The sequence below is a fragment of the Lonchura striata genome, chromosome 5 (genome assembly GCF_050655825.1).
Source record: "Lonchura striata isolate lonStrDom1 chromosome 5, ASM5065582v1, whole genome shotgun sequence".
In the NCBI taxonomy this organism is placed as follows: Eukaryota; Metazoa; Chordata; class Aves; order Passeriformes; family Estrildidae; genus Lonchura; species Lonchura striata.
Genome location: NC_140707.1, coordinates 51,062,002 through 51,081,072, shown reverse-complemented (window position 1 = coordinate 51,081,072; position 19,071 = coordinate 51,062,002). Strand labels below are relative to the sequence as shown.

The 19,071-nt window shown below is 45.5% G+C and overlaps 1 protein-coding gene across 6 annotated transcripts in view; it reads right to left on the bottom strand.

Moving 5' to 3' along the window:
• FLVCR2 (FLVCR choline and putative heme transporter 2) overlaps positions 1 to 18,140 on the bottom strand; it is a 35,093-nt gene extending 16,953 nt beyond the window's left edge. For 4 of the 6 annotated variants that reach the window (XM_085582175.1, XM_085582179.1, XM_085582176.1 and 1 more), the window contains exons 1-4: positions 17,506 to 18,117; positions 6,771 to 6,912; positions 5,432 to 5,572; positions 466 to 533 (exon numbers count right to left, since the gene is read on the bottom strand). In XM_085582175.1, the coding sequence (XP_085438301.1) occupies positions 466 to 533; positions 5,432 to 5,572; positions 6,771 to 6,912; positions 17,506 to 18,018 (864 nt within the window). In that variant the 5' untranslated portion in view covers positions 18,019 to 18,117. Of the gene's footprint in view, positions 1 to 465; positions 534 to 5,431; positions 5,573 to 6,770; positions 6,913 to 17,505 lie in introns of all 6 variants that reach the window. The other 2 variants (XM_085582178.1, XM_077784020.2) reach the window with 1 other exon arrangement.
• Between the last annotated feature and the right edge of the window lie 931 nt (positions 18,141 to 19,071).

Here is a 19,071-nt window from a genome sequence, read left to right as displayed (position 1 = left end):
CCTGAGAAAAATGTGTGCAACTGGCCAGCGTGAGCAGATACTCTCAGAGGAGTTAGCATAAACTCTATGAAGCTTGTTGTTAGGATTTGGGCCAGATTGACTAGGAAATACTGGGACTCATTATAAGGCAGCACAGAAAGGAGCTCTGTGGCATGCAGCACTAGCAGTAAGCTGTACAATAGCTCAGGTACAGAGACACCCCACCCTTCTGCCACCAGAGCATGAGCATGGGCAGCCTTCTGGGACAGATGTCCTGGCAGGAATCACAGTCAGAAACAAGGAGAGGAAATTGCTGGAGGATTTTCTCAGAAGTAAATGCTTTCATTTCAGGTGCAGAATCACCTTTTCTAGAGCTCAGAATGGGGTGGTGTAAAGGCAAAAAGGAACAGCCAATTTGTGCCAGATCCAACCTGTATTGGACAACAGCAAGCATCAGAGAGGGCCATGAGGGTTGGATGCACTTACTTGGTAGTGATGGATCACCATGCGGTTCAGCAGAGTGGACAAGGCGTAGAAACAACCTACATTCAGACCTGAGAAGGGGATAAAAATGCAGCACATTCAGGGCCTGCTACTCTCCTGCTGGGTTGTGAAATGGTAGAAATGCTGAGAGAGAAATCTTTGGGGCCATCAGTTCACAACAAGGCTGCAGAGTCTCAGGAGAGTGAGCCAGACTGGCTAGACATAGGTTACTGAAAGAAATGCAGACCAACATCCAGGCCTCAGCATGCAGAAGGAAGAACCATGTAGTTTCAGGATGGTTCTTACCTAAGCAGCTAGAGGAAGGACTGTGCAGAGTTCTGGTACTGTCAGGTCTTGCAACTCCTTCACAGAGATTCAACCCTCTCTCACAGCCAGATTCATCTTTTAGCACTGCCATGTTCTCCTCTGCTACCAGCCAAGTCAGAAAACTAGAAAAGCATCTGCCTCAGCATCATACCTTGAGCAAGGACCTGAGATTCAGTTAACAACAGTGTCATTGACCTGTATGTTTTCCTCCCAGAGAAGAGCCTGTCAGCATTCTCCCTGCTGACAGCCAGTAAATAACATTCTCTCCAAGCCAAGAAATGCTAGAAGACAAGTAGGAGCAGAGCTGATTGGTGAAGCACAGACAGCACAACCCTCAGGCACCTGGATTGAGTGTCTGCATAGGAAAAGCCTTGCATTTTAAAAGCTACCACTGAGGCCTGAAAAGAAAACCATGAAAGTAATTGTGTTTCTGAAAGAGAACTTACATTAACTGTTACAAGGATCAACCACCTGGTGAAGGTTTCTCAGTATCACCCAAGGTGAGAATGAAACTGTTGGGGTGATACTGGTCAAGCCCTATTCAGACACTCTGCTCCATCTTACATGCAATTCTCATTGGTTAGATGCCTTCTCAAAAGGGCAGAAAACCCAACAGCTTTGCTCAGCAGGCAAGAACATACACATGTGCACTGGACCAGCAGTACTGCAAGGGCTGCACTCTCACCTTGGGTGAGACTGAGAAACCTTCCCCAGGCTGATGAGGTCTGTAACAGTCAGTATAACTTTCTTCTCAGAAAGTCATTTACATTTGCAGTTGGTTTCTCTTCAAGGCTTCAGTGATTCTGAAGGGTGGAGGGAAGGGGAGAGATTTTACCACTGCAGCTCACACATCTATAAGCTCCAAAAGGAGCCATGGTTCTAAAAAGTCTGGCACAGATGCCTGAAATCCTGACAAAACAGATACGTGTCAAGTTCCCCCTTCCTACTTTTCCTCTCTAAGCCTCAGCTAAAAGCAGAAACTAACAAGACAGGATACAGAAGTACAGTCTATGAGGCAGGGCTTTGACAGAGGGAGCAAAGTCCTGAGCTCTCCTAACCCTGAAGTCCCCTATCTCCCCTTAAGTACTCAGCAATCCTGCACCTAACCTAGCCCAGTCTTCCACTGAACACTGGACACCTGTTGCCCTACACAGCACTATGAGGAGCCACAAGATTGGCAGCTGGAGGATGCATCACACTCCCTTCACACACCATCTCTGACAACATTATGATTTACTGTGAGGGTCGTGAGGCACTGGAACAGGTTGCCCAAAGGCATAGATGGAAGTGTTTAAGGCCAGGCTGGACTGGACTCTGACTGACCAGGTCTAGGGGAAGGTGTCCTTGCACATGGCATGGACATGTGCAATTAGATGATCTTTAAGAGCCTTTCTAATAATTCTATACCATTCTACAATTAAGCAAAGCTCACTCCACAGCTGTATGGCACAGACAACAGATGAAGACTCTTATGCAAGTGATCCCAAATATTGCCTGTAATAATGTTTCCCACTTCAAAATCATGTATCAGAAGATTACAGTAGAGGCTAGTAAGTTGAGTGACATGATCATTAGGCAGAAGAATCGACCCAATCATTACCAAGAGTTACTCAGGAAGACTAGAAACTCAGCAGAGCCATCAGCCAAAGATGGGGAAGAACAACTGGAGATCTCTCAGCAAGGAGGCGCCCGCCAGCCTTAAAAGCTGTCTCTTTGCAACACTTGGCTATGTATGGCAAAACAGCTAAGACACCCTAAATGAGCTTCAGCCTATCTCCACCTCTGGAGCATCCCGCCCACTAGGTGACACTACAAGCTGCAGTGCAAGGAACGATTACAGCAGATCAGCACAATCCTTCTGCTTCTTCACTTTAAAGCTGGGCATAAACATTAACCACACATTTGCACACCTCTATTTCTCACCCAACCAAGAGGACAGCAGTGTTGTGAAGACAGCCAGATGCTGCTCTGGTACCTAACACTGCCAGTAAACCAGCTTTACAGCAGCTCTGTGATCCTCGTGATTTCCAAGACAGGGAAGGGACCCTGCTCCCAACCTGAGCAGAGTTGGCAGCAACACTTGGCACCAGAGTTCAGGTAAAACATTCTAAGAATCAAGACAATGTGTCAAATTTGCATATGTGAGGCCTGAGGAAAGTTGTAGGCACTTCATATGTCACAGTTGCTCAGTGAAGCTTCTCTGAGAATTACAGCTGTTTGAATGACCATAAAACGGGTAATGGTTGTTTCCAATGGGAAAGTGGCCATTTGCCCACGCAGATGAGAGAAACCAGAACTAGTAGCTGGGAGCAGGACATCTGAAAGTCCAGCACCACCTGATTCTTCAGCTAGTTATCATGGTTTGCTTGTAATGTGGAATAATGTTTTTGATACCCCAGTGTCTCCTCGATTTTATAGAGGCTAGAACAGGGACATTTATTGCCTACAGCTCCAAACAGAGCCCTTATTAAGCCTCAGACTAGAACCTAGATCTCCCACAGGTAGCCAGCCTATTACCTACATGCCAGACTCTCTCTTGTTCACCCTTGTAATCCACCCCAACAATGGTTCCTTATGCAGTTCTCACTGCCCTGCCTTCTCCTCACTGCCCCATCACCATTCCAAATGCTGATTCTTTAAGACTGTCTCATGACTCCCATTCTATTACACTTAACCAGAATTTCCCACCCTTTTCCTGCCTACTGCCTCCCACTAGCAACATGCTCTCCAATGCGAAGCCCAGCCCCATAGACTTGAAATTCCTTAATGCCCACTCCTTGTTATGCCTCAGTTTTATGGAAGCAATGTCAGCAACCTTGGGGAAAAGTTTCTCTGAGGGTTTCCTGAAAAACAGTTCACTGGGACCTGACAAAGCCGCAGTGACACTGCTGTTTCCAGCACTGCAAGTCTTGCCACAAGAAAGGAATCACTGGCTGCTGGTAATACCAAAACCTTAGAGGTCTGCAGATGAGTTCTGATCTGTCATTGTGGAAGGATCCTCATTCTTTCTACAGCCAGCAGAGATGAACAAGCAGCAGGCTTGCCCCTCTCTCCCCTGACACATGCTATGCTAACACAAAAGCCAACAGGCTACAGATATCTTTGTGTTAGGTAGGCAGGATGACTCAGTTGCACTCCTGTGGCTGCAGATGTCTTAAATCTCAGCCAACGTAACTTTTGACTTGAGTAGGAAAAACAGTCACCATTTTAAACCCAGACAAGCTAAAAAAAGTTTCACAGCATAGTTCCCTCTCTGAGTAACAGTCACCATCTCAAGTCAAGCTGGAGATTGGCATGAGGCTAAAACAGAGAGGAACAGAAAAAATGCACAGACCAGCAGCAAGAGAAAATTAATTATGAGCCACTGAACAGATTTTCCACAATGCTTGTGACAGACAGAAAAAATTATCCCAGGAAGGTCAGATTCTAAACAAGCTCTTTGTACTGAGAACCCTCCTCTCTTCTCTAGGACTTGTTTATGCCTCTTAGAGCAAATGCTTTCCCCTTTCTTTTTCCTGAAGGGTAAGTATGAACTGAGCAGATGATACAATCCAACTTTAGACACAGTCTGCCTGACAGATTTTTCTGTCTTCACTTTTTGAGAGGGTATTATGTACTATAGGGAAAAAAAAAAAAAAAAAGCCAAATCCAGCAGCTGCAATGCAAGCCAGGAGAGTTTAAGAGCAATCTGAGAGGGGCATTTCTAGAAGTATAATGCACTGAGAAGGAAGGGAGCAGAGATTCCAACAACTCCAAAGACCATTAGAATCCTCAGCAAGTACAAAGCCACCATCTGACTCTCTCCAACCTGCCTACTCATCCACAAGATCTTTCAGATACAATTGCTGGCAGAACGTGCAGAACTTTCAGCAATATTTAACTGTCCCCCTGAGAAGCTTCCAGAGCAAGCTGGTAGGAAGACTCAGGACAAAACTACCCACAGACTAGCTGGCTACAGTATACCCTATTATGCAGCCAGGCACAGACCACAATGGCCTTTCTGCTAGTAAGAAAAACACTTTTCCATATGCCAATTCAGCATCAGGGAATAGATTCAACACAACCCACTGCCCTCAAACAAACAGACTGAGAATGCTGAAGAGAAGCAAATAGCAAATTCAGCATGAAAGAACAGATGGCATAAGATATTGTCCAGTCCTTTCTTCCAATTGCTTCACAGGGACCGCCTAGAAAGCTGACAGAGTCTGCACATCTGCATATTCCATATGACCTCTACAGAGGTCACATTCACATTCACATCCTTGCCTTTGGAAATGACTTTCACTCAGTTCTATGACTTGCACTCAGACACTTCCATGTATTTCTTATGTAAGCACTTAGATAGGTTTGCTGCAATTAACTAAATTACTAGAAAAAAAGAACAGATAAGAAAACCCCATGAACAGCAAACAGTCAAAGACTGGGAGAACAGTGGTGTGCCTGCCTTCCTTTTGTTCTTCCCTGCTGCATTCACTGGTAACCACTGCTGAAGAGTACTGGGCTATAAGGATTGCTGATCTGTGGCAGCACAGAGGAGCTATCTTTCTGTTTCCCTAAAACAACTCAAGCCAGTTACTGTCCCAGCAGAGCATAGAGAGGAAGGAAGAAGCTGTGATAACTGAACAAGGAGGCCAGACCTTACCATAAGTGACCATAAGCAGCAAAAAGTTGGCATTGCAGAGCAGGCGGAGGATTGATTTCACGTAGGAATACTCCACAGTCGGTCTTGACTGGATCAAGGCCTGAGCTCGGCTTGGAGGGTTTGGGGGCTTCTCCTTGAAGACTGAAACCAGACATAAAGTACACCTGTTTGTAATGGTGCAGTTGAGGGGCTTGAACACACACTGTGCCATTTGAGGGGATGGCATAGGAGCTGTTAGAACCCAGTGTACAAATCACACCAGCTTTGATCTCCATTAATGAACTTATTCAGGAACAGGAAAGAACAGCTCTCTTCCAGCAGTAACTCCTGCCACCTTCCCAAGGTAAACATCTTGCCTTCAATTAGCTGTTTGTGTATGTAGTGTCCAGCAGCACCAAAAGAGTTTTCAGGACTACTATTGGCCTTTGTTTCTAGAAGGATGCCCATCCAGGTGCTAAAGCGTTATGTGGATTTACAAATGTCAAAGCGGAACTGGACAAGTCAGTTGACAAAGGTGGCCTAGTGTTCTGCAGTGGCCAAGGAACAATAATCTCTGCAAGGTTTTTGCCCAGGGAACAATAACCTTGGCCTTAATTCAGGCCAAGCCATCTGTTGCCCCTTACTATCATTAAAGTAGCATCCAGAAATCCCAGTCACAGGGGATACTGCTGTGCCAGGTGCTAGACAGGCATTTTTACATCTCGTCTATTCCCTGCCCCACTCTTTCTGAAGTCTACATCTGATTCAGCCATCAGCAACATGAACAAACTGGCAAGAAGAGCCTATCAAAAAATTGCATGGAATTCAGCAACTAAATTCAGTTCTCCAGTGAGCATGCCAATCTTTCATGCTAAAGATCTGGCTTTAACTTCACGTGTTAAGCAGGGGAATTGCACCTCTTGTGTCCTTCATGCTTTTTCCTTTCCACTCATAACTGGGAATAGCTTGTTCCTGTGATGCCATATAATTTGCCTCTTTCTACTCTTAAGGGGTAGCCAGGTCCCAGACATAACCCAAGGCCCAGCATCCTGCTTGCAGGGAAGATGACTATGGAAGACTTCTGTTGGTTTTTAAAGGACTTACTCATGCCTGGAATTTATTATGCAAGCAATGGACAAAACTAACAATTTGGCAGGTTTGCTGACAACCTCCCTTCTACATGTGCTGTTCATCAAGGGTTTGAAGCAGCAAGATAAAGTATTGCATGACCCTGTCAGCTGCATGGTAGGACACCTCACCAGATGGCCTGACCAGCACATCTCCTGGCACACAGGCCCCTGTCACACATCAGTTGATTTCAGTCCCATCTGGTTTCATGGGCACATTCCCACCTCCTTACCTATGATGACCAGGATGAACAGGGCTGATGCCACACCTGCAGTCATGAAGAACATGACACTGATGTGGTAGGCCAGCTTCTCCACATCCTCCACATTAGGGATCAGAACTGGAGGGACCAGAAAGCCTACAGCGATGCCAAGCTGAGGAGAGAGAGGGGACAAACAGAGGCATGACATGAAACCACAACAGTGCCACTACCCTTCAGCTCAGTACAGGCTCAACTGAGCCTAATCCAATTTCACAACCAAGATGAAAATCTTCTTTACCACCCAACAATTAAAAGTCAGATATCCATTTCAATTAGGCCATAAGAGAGGTTTCCGCACTGCAATTACAACTGTCAGGATATTCAAGGTAAGGTTTTACAACACAATTTTGCAGAATGAATACCTGGCTTCATCGAAGTGGAGGTCTTGCCTGCCCTGACCTCCCCCACAAATATATGCTACTGTTCACACACTCATCCTATTCCTTACCTCGCCTCTGCTCTAGTCCTGGCCTGATCACCTGGTAATCCAATTTTGCTCATTAAAAATAGCAGAAAACAAGACCATCCAAACCAACCACAGTATTTGATGAGCTAATGAGTTGAACAAATTTATTTTCTAACCACGTAAATGCAAGGGCCAAGACACCCAACCACTCTATATAGCTGAACTATTAATCTGGTTCAGCCAACTTTGATATAGTTTCAAATAAGCAGCCTCCCAAGACAAGGCTCACCTATGACAACCAGGAGAACCTAGAAGAGCATCAAGATTGAAAGCAAAAGAAGTGTTTATAGCACATACCCCAGATGTCAAGGTTGTTTTAGTAATGGAGCTTGGCAGCCATCCCTGGATAAATTGCTCTGAAGTGTACAGAAAGCAAGGACTAAGAAAGACAAATTCTGTGCAGCCCATAAACCTCATGGAAACACATCAGCACAGAGCAGAAGACCCAAGAGCCCTGTAACCCAGGCATGAGCTTGGACAACTTTTTCAGGCCATCTTCTAGCAAAACCTTGTGCTTTCTGCATGCTTTCTCTGACATAGATCTGTGTTTCTGGGATACTGATAGACTCATTCTGGAAGACTGACTTACTGGCCAAGACAAAGATCTCAGAACAAATATATTTCAGTTGCCATATCTTGTAGTTAGGCTAAAAATCAGCTTGTGCCTCTCAGACCCAGAAAACTCGCCACCAAATCCCTACTCCTCCATCCATCTGGTGTATTTTTCAGACAAGAAGAATGCTTAGAATTAAAACAGAGCTATCTGCTGCCCTCAGGCACCACATTTAGCTTACAAACAAGTGACTTTCAACCATGTCTGGCCAAACTTCTCCTGTGTCAAACAGTACCCTCCACTGGGACCTGGAATATCCTGGGTCAGGATCAGCAACAGATAACAACACTAAATTCAGTCTCTCAGACATCACAGGGAGCTAGTGAGGAGAGCCACTGAGAGATTTCAGATGTGCCCCACCAGTTCAAGGCACTGTCAAGAATAAGAACAGTTGAGGTTTGGTTACACAGACTGAAGACAAAGCCAAGCTGTGCCATCCCAGATAGCAAGTCAAGGACTGAAAGAGTTTAGGAGGAAACTTAAAAGATCATTAGGAAGGATAAACCTTCCTAATACCCTCATGGCACAGACACTGACACAGGACTAAACTTGCCAGAGCTCAGTTTTGCTCAGATATGGCCTATGCGCAGCCTCTCATCACAGCGAGTCAGGCTGACTCTCCTCCTCTGCACTGCCCACTGATTACAGTGAGCACAACTTATGCTCTATGGTTTAGAGGCTTCAGGCTCTAATCTCCATCAAATTTCACACCTCCCCTTCCCTACACAAGCCTGCAGCTGCACAGAAAAGGTAATGGCATGAAACACAGGCTCACAGAGATGGCTGGTAGAGGGCAAAAGCCTGCTTGTCTCTGCAGCACATTTATTTTGCCCTCCTTGTGGCCAAGCACAGGCCTGTACCTCTGGTGTGCCTGGTCAGCCCAGGACACACAGCCAGCCTGGCCTTCATTCCTATCTCCAGAACATTTCTAAAGATTTCACTTTTGAGGAAGCGACTCTCAATACTGCTCCTTTCCATCTGAGGGAAGAGTCGTATTGTCATATTGAGTCTCATATATCAGGTTTTCTATGTGCCCCTCACCCTTTCCTGAGTAAGGCTGACAAACACTTTACTGGAAACTGACCTTTTGTCTTACCACTCTTTCATTCTTGGAAGAACTAAGCTGGATTCCTGTGCTAGGTACTTCTTGGCTTCCTTCTCGCTGCAATCACATGCTAGCCACATAAGCTGCTGAACAGCAGCAAACCAACAGGAGAGACCCATGCTTCATTCTGACCTCTGACACAAGTTTCTCCAGGTCCACAGTTGCAATTCAATCTTTTCCAGTCTCCCTCCAGCTGCTCCATCCTGGAAAAGGATCTATCTGATATACCTAGCAGAGAAGGTATTGAGAGTCTGTGTTGCAAATTGTTTAGAAATCTTTTTCTGGGAGGTCCTACAGTCATCACTTACCCAATGGGTCACAGACTTCCCCAGCTTTCTTCAACTACTTGTTGGCCTGTTCAGAAGAATTTTCCTGAACAACTTTTCTAAGCATAAACAGATGTTTTGTGCTTTCTCTTCTCCTCCCCCAAAAAGAAGCAACTTTTATCCATTAGGAGTTCATTATATCTTTGAACAGAATGGACAAAAATCATAGCAATAGGAGCTACATTTTATATTTCAGAGCAACTCATGCTATTAATTCTGCAAAGATAAGGCCCTTTGACTTTACTAAAACTGAGGATTTCCTGAACAACACTGAGAGACCCTGGATTATTCATATCATTTTAAGCAAAGACGACAAGCTGTCAACAATTACACTATGACTATTACACTGCATATACTTTACCTTTCACAAGGAGATTTTTAGCCTAGTTGTCAGGAGGTCAGTGGGCACATTACTATCAGTCCACAGAAACAGTGTAACCAATTAACCAGAACATTTAGCAGATGTCTTAGAAAGGGAAAAATAACCTCTCCCTTCTCTACACCTTACACTTAATGGAAAATAAAGCAATGTCAAATAAGGTTAGTTCTGCAAAAGTCCGTGCTACCCTCCTCACAGACACCATCAGTCATAAGGGACATTAATGGACCCTCTTACTTAATTTGCAACCTCTATACAGGCAGATAGGTCTCTAATACCTATATAGATAAGCTTGTTCTCAAAATTTGGTACATCATACAGAATCCTTTCACCCAAAACACCCAGCACTGTCCTAATCTCTGAGGATCTCTCCAGGAGATCAGGCTGCTGGCACTTTATTTTAAAAAGGCTTTGGGGTAATTTTTAAACACACTACCAGGAAAGTCAACAACTACAACAGAGAGCACTGTTCAGATGACTTACTCTTCAGAGACTAATAAAGGATAGAAGGAATGTATTTTCAACCTAAATTTTGTGAAGGACCAGTCACAACAACACCATCATATTCAATATTCAAGTGTGCACAAGAATAGGCAACAAAACCAAGAGCAAGTAGCTAAGAAGGTGATAAAAATGCACCCAAAGTCTTGAAATAGAAAATGACATGTCTAAGATTAGCTGCTAAGAGTCTCCTGAAAGAAGATAACCAGCGGTGTAGCAGCATAAAAAATTTAAATGAATGATTGATGGAGGAGTGCAGAAGTGGACCTCCTCCTCAAAGAAAACTGTGACTCAGCAACAGGAACGCAGAAGCCCTGTAAAATTCCATAAGTAGGTATAAATGTTGACAGAGGGGACCACCAAATACAGAAGGTCACTTAAAATGTTAAAAGACAGAGAGATGCTGCAAAAGCAAAAATACACAACAGTTAGAAATTCTGACAATGCCCTTGCAAGCTAAATAAGCATCATGACAGGGATGATGCAGAGACTGCATTTTTGGATTCCATAAATACCCTTTTCTGAGGAAAACTTAGAAGAGGCAGCACAATTTGTGATTTCAACTCAGAACAGCACAGTGTGACTATGATCAGTATTACAGAATGGTTCTGTACTGGAGTGAAATTCAGTTGCCTTGCAGAAGTGACAAAAAAAGGAAACACCCTCCAAAACACTATAGCAATATATAACTCAAAAAATGAAGCTGTCTAATGGAAAAAAGTGTGTTAAATGGAAATGAAGGGGAAAAGCCTATGAAATTAAATGTTTGCAAGTGGCACTAGGATTGTACAAAGACACTGAGTCAGAGGCTCACTGTAAGCCTACAGGATATTAGCAAAATATTGTAAAATAAAGAAACCACAATTAAGCAAAAAAAAAAAAAAAGGAAAAAACTCCACCAGCTCTAAAACTGGACATTATTCCTTCAAGCAAAGAAAAATGACTGCAAGCTGGACCAAGCTAAAGCAAAACCATAATTAGGCCAAAAGAGGCACCAGAACAGCTTTACAAACTAAGTGAAAACTCTTGAAACACAACAAAATGAGGAAACCTGACAAAGGGGTCAAAAGATGATCACTGTGGAAGGACAACATTCAAGAAAGAGGTCTTGGACCATCATTCATGACATAATGTGTTATGAGTCGAAGATATTACTCAATTTTTTGAAAACAAATGTCTTCTATGAGGCATCAAGACCATCTGGTATTCATCTACATGTTCAAAAGAACAAGTCAACAGAAAATCCACACTACTTGCACACAAACATAATAAATGGTCTGTTACCAAATATTCAAATTGGGAATGAAGGAAGAGAAAAGTGATGATAATTTTTAAGAGGCTCAGCATAAGCAGAAGCTCCAGGAAACCCTCAGACCAGCAGCCAGCTGGTTTAGCCAAGTGGATAGAAAATGTAGTAATCAAAAGATCTATGCTTTGATAAACACCAATACAACAGGCTTTTCAGAAACCATCATTTCAATATGGTCTTCGCAAGTTCCCAAGCCAAGACTTCGGAGAGTAAGGAGGATACACTCTATATTCTCTCTGGATTCAGCCAGTGAAACTCTTTTGAGAAGATGCTTGTTCCAGAGCTCTGGACAACACAGCATCATCTTATACTCTTGTCTGCATATTAAAGCCCTGTCCTAGGCCCTCCCTCCTTTTCTAACTAAAGTGCCCCTCAAACTGTAACCATGACATTTCACCAGAGCAGCTAAACCTTCTGACCCTATAATTCATATATCACAACCTGCAGAGAGCAGACAGCTATCCCCCTTCTCACACCCTGTGCCTCGCAACTGCACGTTGGCTTCCCAATACTTTGCTATCAGCACAGGTCCCAGCCATATTAAAAGCTAAAGGAGAATTGAAAACACCCAACTGAGATGCTGTTTAAGCAGAAGTTGCTAGATCCTACACAGTAAACTTTTGTACAAATTGGTGTCCAGAATATGCTTCTTCCATACCACTGACAGCAAAATTAGAAGAGCCTATTTAAATCCAGATAGACAGGAAACCAATGTACATTTTTGCACAGTTTACATAACTTTCTTGCAGTGTTTTAAGAAAAAATAAGGAAGTACACAAGTTGTGGAAGTAAAAATTGTCATCCAGCCTTGTGATGAGGCAAGACAGAGCTTAAGCTTGATTTGCTTTCCCGTTAATGTGGGAGACACTTTGCTTCTCCAAACCACACTTGCACAACCAAAGCTCATCTGTAAACAAAGCAAACTCCCTTCCACATCACACTTCTGCTCCTGTGGCATCATCTCATAATGCTTAATATGGTGCAATGCTGTACAGTAAAGACTCTTTCCCCTGTGCGAGTCACTCAGTGCCTGCCAGCCTTGAATGCACCTTCCCCCAGTCGTCTGGGAAAGAAATGCAACACAACAAAACAACAGCAGTAGACAGGAGAGAGAAAAATACAGAGAGGTTTCAGCTCTAACAACTATCTCAACTGCTACTGGAATCCTCAGTGGGGATATGCTTTGGTCAAGGACCTACCCCAGTCACCTAATACAGATATCCTGCATATCCTGGATATCCTGCAGGACAAGTGCTGAGGGTGCTTGCTTGCCCTCCTGTCAGAAACACTGCAGACATTCATTTAAACTCCCATGCAGAACTTAACCCAAAAGCCAGCTTCTGTGAGAGAGAAAGGGGAGCTGCCTTTGGTGTATATCTGGGAAGGGAATACCAGATGAAATGGGTAGAAAAAGTTCATTTCAGGCTCTCATGTCCATTTATAGAAACGGAGGCATTCCTGCAAAAGCCACACTGCTATTTGGTCAGCACACCCTCCCACACTGAGCCACATTTGGGATCTTGGAGAGTTAGCCATATAGCACTCCTTGGGATCCAAGTGCTCTGATCCACCCAGCCCTTTTTTTGTCAGGAGAGAAAGGAGACAGGGCTGGAGAATGTCACCCATTAACTAATATCACTACAAGCAACTACACCAACATTAGCTACTGCCACTAAAATCTTCTCTATTCTAATAGCTAAAACTCAGACATACAGGGCCAAGCTAGAGGGCTGTAAGACAGAGCACCATCTGTCCATATTTGTAACAGGGAATTGTTTGAAGGGGTGGGAATCCTCCAGCAGAGACAGAGCAGCCAAAGACGGTCTAAATGTCCGCTCAAAGACTGGAAGACAGGGACTCCACAGGACATGATATATTTCCACAATGCTTCTTAGACTTTAAGATGCTGCCTTCCCTGAAGGACAAAAGGTACAGAACAGAGTTACCAGTGAGGCATCAAACAATGGCACATGCTCAGCACAAACAGCACTGTAGGATCACCAGCTCAAAAGCAATGGCTACTCAGATGTTGCAGACCCAATTACATGGCAAAACACACCTCAGCCACTACCCCAGGCAGACTTTTTCCTCCAGTTCAAAACAGATGAAAGGGCTCACCAGGAGTGAGAGAGAGAACATTACCCTGAATTTCATTCATAGCTCATCACCAGGTTTGTCCATGTCAAAGGTCATCACCCAATCACTTCAAGACAGGCACTCCCAAAGAGCTGCAGATACCATCTAAAACATCTGCCTCAGGCTGTTTCTGTTATGGAAGTCCTAAATCTCTAAAGTCACATAGCAGCTATATCAGAACAGGGATAGATCCTAAGATCCTAAGGTGCTGCATTATTTTTTCCCTAAAGCAGAGCTTAATATGAGGCTGAAGTTTTCTTTCCTCCCAAATCGCATCACTTTTTTCAAGCTCTGCTTAAAAGAAATAAAAAAAGGCAAATTACTGCAAAAAGATCATTTAACAGGCCCATATTCATACTCCCATCAGTGGCTTGTTTCTTTGTCAAAACAGCAAGAAACAGGAACAAGGTCTCTCTTAATCAACAAAAACCCCAATACTAGTAGCAAAGCAATACAAATCAAATCCACAAATGTTCTTTGTGTGCAACACAGTTATACACTTCTCTGCATGCTGCCCATGCCCCTTGCCCGTCAAGCTAAGAGTGAGATATGCATAAAACACAGCATATGCACAGCAGTTCAGAATGCACCATGGCAGCTGAAGGAGAGAGCTGGTACCTGGCCATCAGACTCCAGCTTATAAATTTCAAAATGCCATGAAAATTTACCTCTCTACCTAAGCATCTCCTGCCCCACGTTAGTTCTGTCATGCCAAAGGATCATGTGCTTCCTCATCCCCACATTACAGAAGAGCAAGTGTGCTCAATGAAGGGACAAGACCTGCTGCTCCAGCAAGCACACACTCCTGCAAATGTCAGTATCTCAGGAGAGCGTTCCTTCCACCACAGTCCTGTGGCCAGGGAGCATGATGGACAGGCTGCCATCAGTGCAGAAGGTGAGAAGCCTGTTTGCTGCTGCCTGTCAGGTCTGAACCACAGTCCCAAAGAGGGCTGCAGCTGATGAATCAATACAACAAAATAGTAACAGCATGGCCTTACCCAGACTGCTCTCTCCTATCCATCTTGTGTGTGGGACTTCACACTTCATAGATACCCAGCACCGAGATGCTCCACAGGGAACACTGCTGATGTACACACTGTAGTAGGCACACTACTATTGACAGCTGTATTTCATAAGCATGGCAGACAAATTCCTGCCCATATTAAAATACATCTGAAGAACATTCGTGAACTCTCCATAACACTTTTGCTTCCGTCCCCCAGACCTTCAGCATGAGGAAGATTCCCCATATAGATTTTTCCTAGTTTTCAAGCAATGAGAAGCCAGTAATATTTCAATAACACTAATACATTAATTGCAAAGTATCCAAAAGGCAAACTTTATTCTATACTTCCCCATACATGAGCTTCCATGACAAAGAAAAAGAATGGGAAAACACCTATGTATCTTCCTGCTAAAACGCGGTAAAAGTAAAATGTCATTTAAACCAGCAGTGGGTGAACAAGAGAATGTGAACACATCCACAGGTGTTCACACTCTTCTAGAAGCTCTTCAGCACTGATTCAAAAGTCCTCAATCTAACCTGGTTCTGTACTTCAGATACCACAGCCAACAAATGGCCAGAAACAAGTGAGGTGATGTAGTAACTTACTAGGGATTGTTTGGCTTTTTTTAAAGGGCATTTAACTCCTAGTCTTCACTCTTCAGGACTAACTTTGAACTTGAGGGTTACCATCAATCAGCAAGCAGAGGCGTTGTCCTGAGCAAACATGGCCCTGGCAGACCGAGATGAGCCAGCAGGCAGGGCTTTCCTCAGGACAGCTGAAGTGCAGCCTGGGACCAAGAGAACAAGAGCAGAAAGAGGACAGGCATAGCAAATAAAGAAGCAGTGATACTTCCCTGCTTCTTCATGCAGTTGCTTGCAATTCTTAATGGAGAAAGACAACAGTGCATGGTATTCAATAACAATAATAATTAAACTAAGTCACATGGCAAGGAAAGGAAAACCATACAGTTGTAGAAAAATCGGCATAGGGAATAATTTACCATACTGCAATTACAAAACCACTGTACTATACCCTTTGCTAACACTCTCTAATACAGTCTTTAACTACAGTCAGTAAAAATGTATGCTTCTATTTCTTCCCCCTGCCCAAACTCACCAGTAAACAAAACAGCTAGTTTTTATTCACTGGGATTGTGCCTATGGGAATAAATAGGTCTTCCCTATGGAGTATGCTCTGTCTTTAGTCACTACAATTTCTGACTTCTCTGATTCTCTAAAAGGAAAGTCTGGGCTTACAAAGCAAAGTCTATGTATGGAACTGAGGTCTCATTGTCATGTCAGTGCAACCACCAGAGCAGTGTGGAGCACCAAAAGGGTAGCTAAAGTTTGCTTTTCACAACCATTACATTAAGCCACTCCTTTTGGGACGCTGATGACTCCACGCAGTCATATAGCACAGGCAGACAGCCTCATTGTTTAGATTTCTAATGCACATTGTTGAGTAACTCCACCTGAATAATTCTTTTTAAAGTCTGACAGCAAAATGCTCAGTTACTTATTTGCTCATGCCAAGTTAGATGCTTTCCACTCTAAAGATTAATGTAAAAACACATAAAAACCAGCCCACTAGAACGGATGATAAAAGCAAAAAGGAAAGCTTAGGTGCACTAAAGACAAGTATGTTTTCTCTTTCCTAGATGTAAAGCAGTCCCCTTAATTCCCTGGTGCTGTTCTGCAAACTTCTGTTCCTCAAATACTATCTCCAAGCATTCACCTCTTTTTACCTCAGCAGTATCTAAATAAATACAGAAACACAGGAAGAAGCAGTCTGTATTAGAAGCTACCTGAATTGAAAACCATTCAAATCAGAATGGCAGTCACTCACAGGCTGAATGGCCCAGGGTGGAGCAGGAGTCACATGCAGGGGAGTACACTGCATCTCAGAGCAAGGGGCACAGGCCCAGCAGCCAATGCCACATGCCACTTTCCTCTTCTTTGGGCCAGGGCTGCAGAAGAACCAGGCTTACTTCACTTATGCCTCATTGCATCAGTATTGGCTTATTCACTTCAACTGAATGAGCACGTGTTCCGGTGCAAGGGTAAAGAAGGTATTTCCCTGATCCTCTCAAAGCAGTGTAAAATACTATCACCTTTGTCTACAAGAAAAGACATTCACAGCTTGAGAAAGTGTGGGTCACTGGCCTCAGGCGCCTGTATTGATAAAAATAGTGCTGGGGAGCTGACCGGACACTGGCCCGATAGAACTTTTCTTTTTGTCAAAGCAACTGCTTGTGGAAACACTGTACCAACTTTTAAGAGGTATGAAAGTGCTAAAGTCCTTGTCCTCCAGAGCCCAATGACAATGTTTTCAGCAGACAGCTAAGCTCCTTTATCCCATCTAGTTGTCAGCAGGAAGAGGATATTGCAGCGTCAAGTCCAGATGCAACTGCAGATTTGAAAGGCACTCTGCTTGAAACAGTTTCTCAGGGCTGTGCCTTCCCCCCAAGGCCATTCATAATTCTCCTGAATCACAGCCCTGGACTTGGAGACTCACACACACAGGAAGTGGAGGGCACTGGAGAAGAGCCTCAGCCAAAGACCCCCTCAAAGCCAGAATCATACGTAAGCCCCCTACTGCCCCGAACTTTGTAGATGGAGGTCCCACTTGCCTCTGCCACAACTATCAGCCGCCAGGCTAACACCAGTGACATCCTTCCAAAGACCAGATGCATTTTCCAGAAAAAAAATTTCATTTAAATTCGGGTTATCCCTGCAGCTGCCCTTCAAGCCATGTACATCTCTTACCCCTCCCTGGTTTGCTCCCTTAGCACCTCCAGTCTCCGGCCAGGCAGGTGACAGCCCGCCCCACCAGCGCAGCCAGCCGGGGTGCAGCTGCCCATTACCTGGTTCCCAAAGACCGCAATGGAGCAGGCAGTGGAGACCTCGTGGGAGCCAAACCAGACCGAGGCGATGTGTGAGGGCATGCCCAGGATGAAGACCTGGGCCAGGCCGCAGATGACCTGTCCCAGGACAGTGACGGGGAAGAGGTGCGGCTTCAGGCTGCCCAGCTTCACCAAGGCACCCACAGCATTGAGGGCCGAGGCAGCCAGGGCGATGAAGCGCAGGCCCCTCTTGTCCAGCAGCCAGGCAACAGGGAAGAGCAGCGGGATGTAGATGAGCATGTAGCTCATGGAAAGCCAGTCGATGGCGAAGGCGCTCACGTCGTAGAAGCGCACGAAGACGTTGTTGACGCTGCCGTACTGGATCCACTGAAAGGCGTTGCACAGGGAGTAGCTGCTGAAGAGCAGCAGCACGGCCCAGCGAAGCCGGGACAGCCGTACCACGGCGGCGGCATCACCGACCCCTCCCGCCGCAGTCGATAGACTCGGCGCCCCGGCGGGCTCCACCAACACCATGCCGGCACCGTGGGCCGCGCTCGGCTCGGCCCGGCTCGGCTCGGCTCCCCGCCGGCACCACCTGCCCAGAAGAGCCCGGCCGGCCGCCCTGGCCGAGCTCTCCGGCGGCCCGCGCGGGGAGGTGCCCCCGGCCCGGCCCTGCCCGCCTCCGCCCCGCCCCGCCGCGAGGCCGGGCAGCTCGGGCCGCCGGGGCACGGCCCGCCCCGGCACGGCCCGCCCGGCTCCGCCGCGGCGCCTGCGGGACCGCGGCCCTGGCTGCGTGCTGCCCGGCCCGCGGCACAGCGACCGCGACCCCCGCCCCACGGCACTGCCGGCCCCGCCGGGAGACCCCACGAGGGCCGGGGCGGGAGAGGCTTCGGCCGCCAGTGCTGAACGGGACGTGGGCTGAGCAGAGCTGTGACCCGGCGGAGGCTGTGGGCGAGTGGGCAATGCCCGGCGCCGCCAGAGATGCCAGGGTGGAGTCCTGGAGGAGGAACGGGTTTGGGTTTCGTTTGGGTTGGCCTCTGATGGTTTTTCTCACAACATGGCACGCTAGAGAGTGAAAATATCCAGTGAAATCAAAATTAAAACATCTCAGCGTCACTGAAGTAAAAGAGCCAAAAGGGTTGTTTGTTTCCATTCTCATGGGGAATTCTCAGTTAATGAGTCAGTGCTTGTTTTCCCATTACTTGAGCAACTCACCACTGGGAGATGCCTGCCTGGAGATCATTTATGATCTACAGTTCGTTTAATAGGCATCATGTTACCTAAATTGCATAAACGTTCCTCAGCACAAGGACACAAGTTTGCTGGTGCTCAGCTTTCTTCCAGCATTTAACACACAGGTCAAAATTCATTTGGAAAAATGGGAGCAGTGTCCTTTGGATGTTGTATTCCTGAAACAAAGGAATACAGAGTATGAAAAAGTGAAGTTTCTCTAGCTTGTATCTGCTTGATAGCTGCATCATATCCTTTTTACATACTTGGTGGAGCACTTTCAGAGGTCATTGATGCTGTCCTCTGAGTTATCTACCTACTGTCAGGAGCAAAGACAGACAAACAGCTCTGATGCCT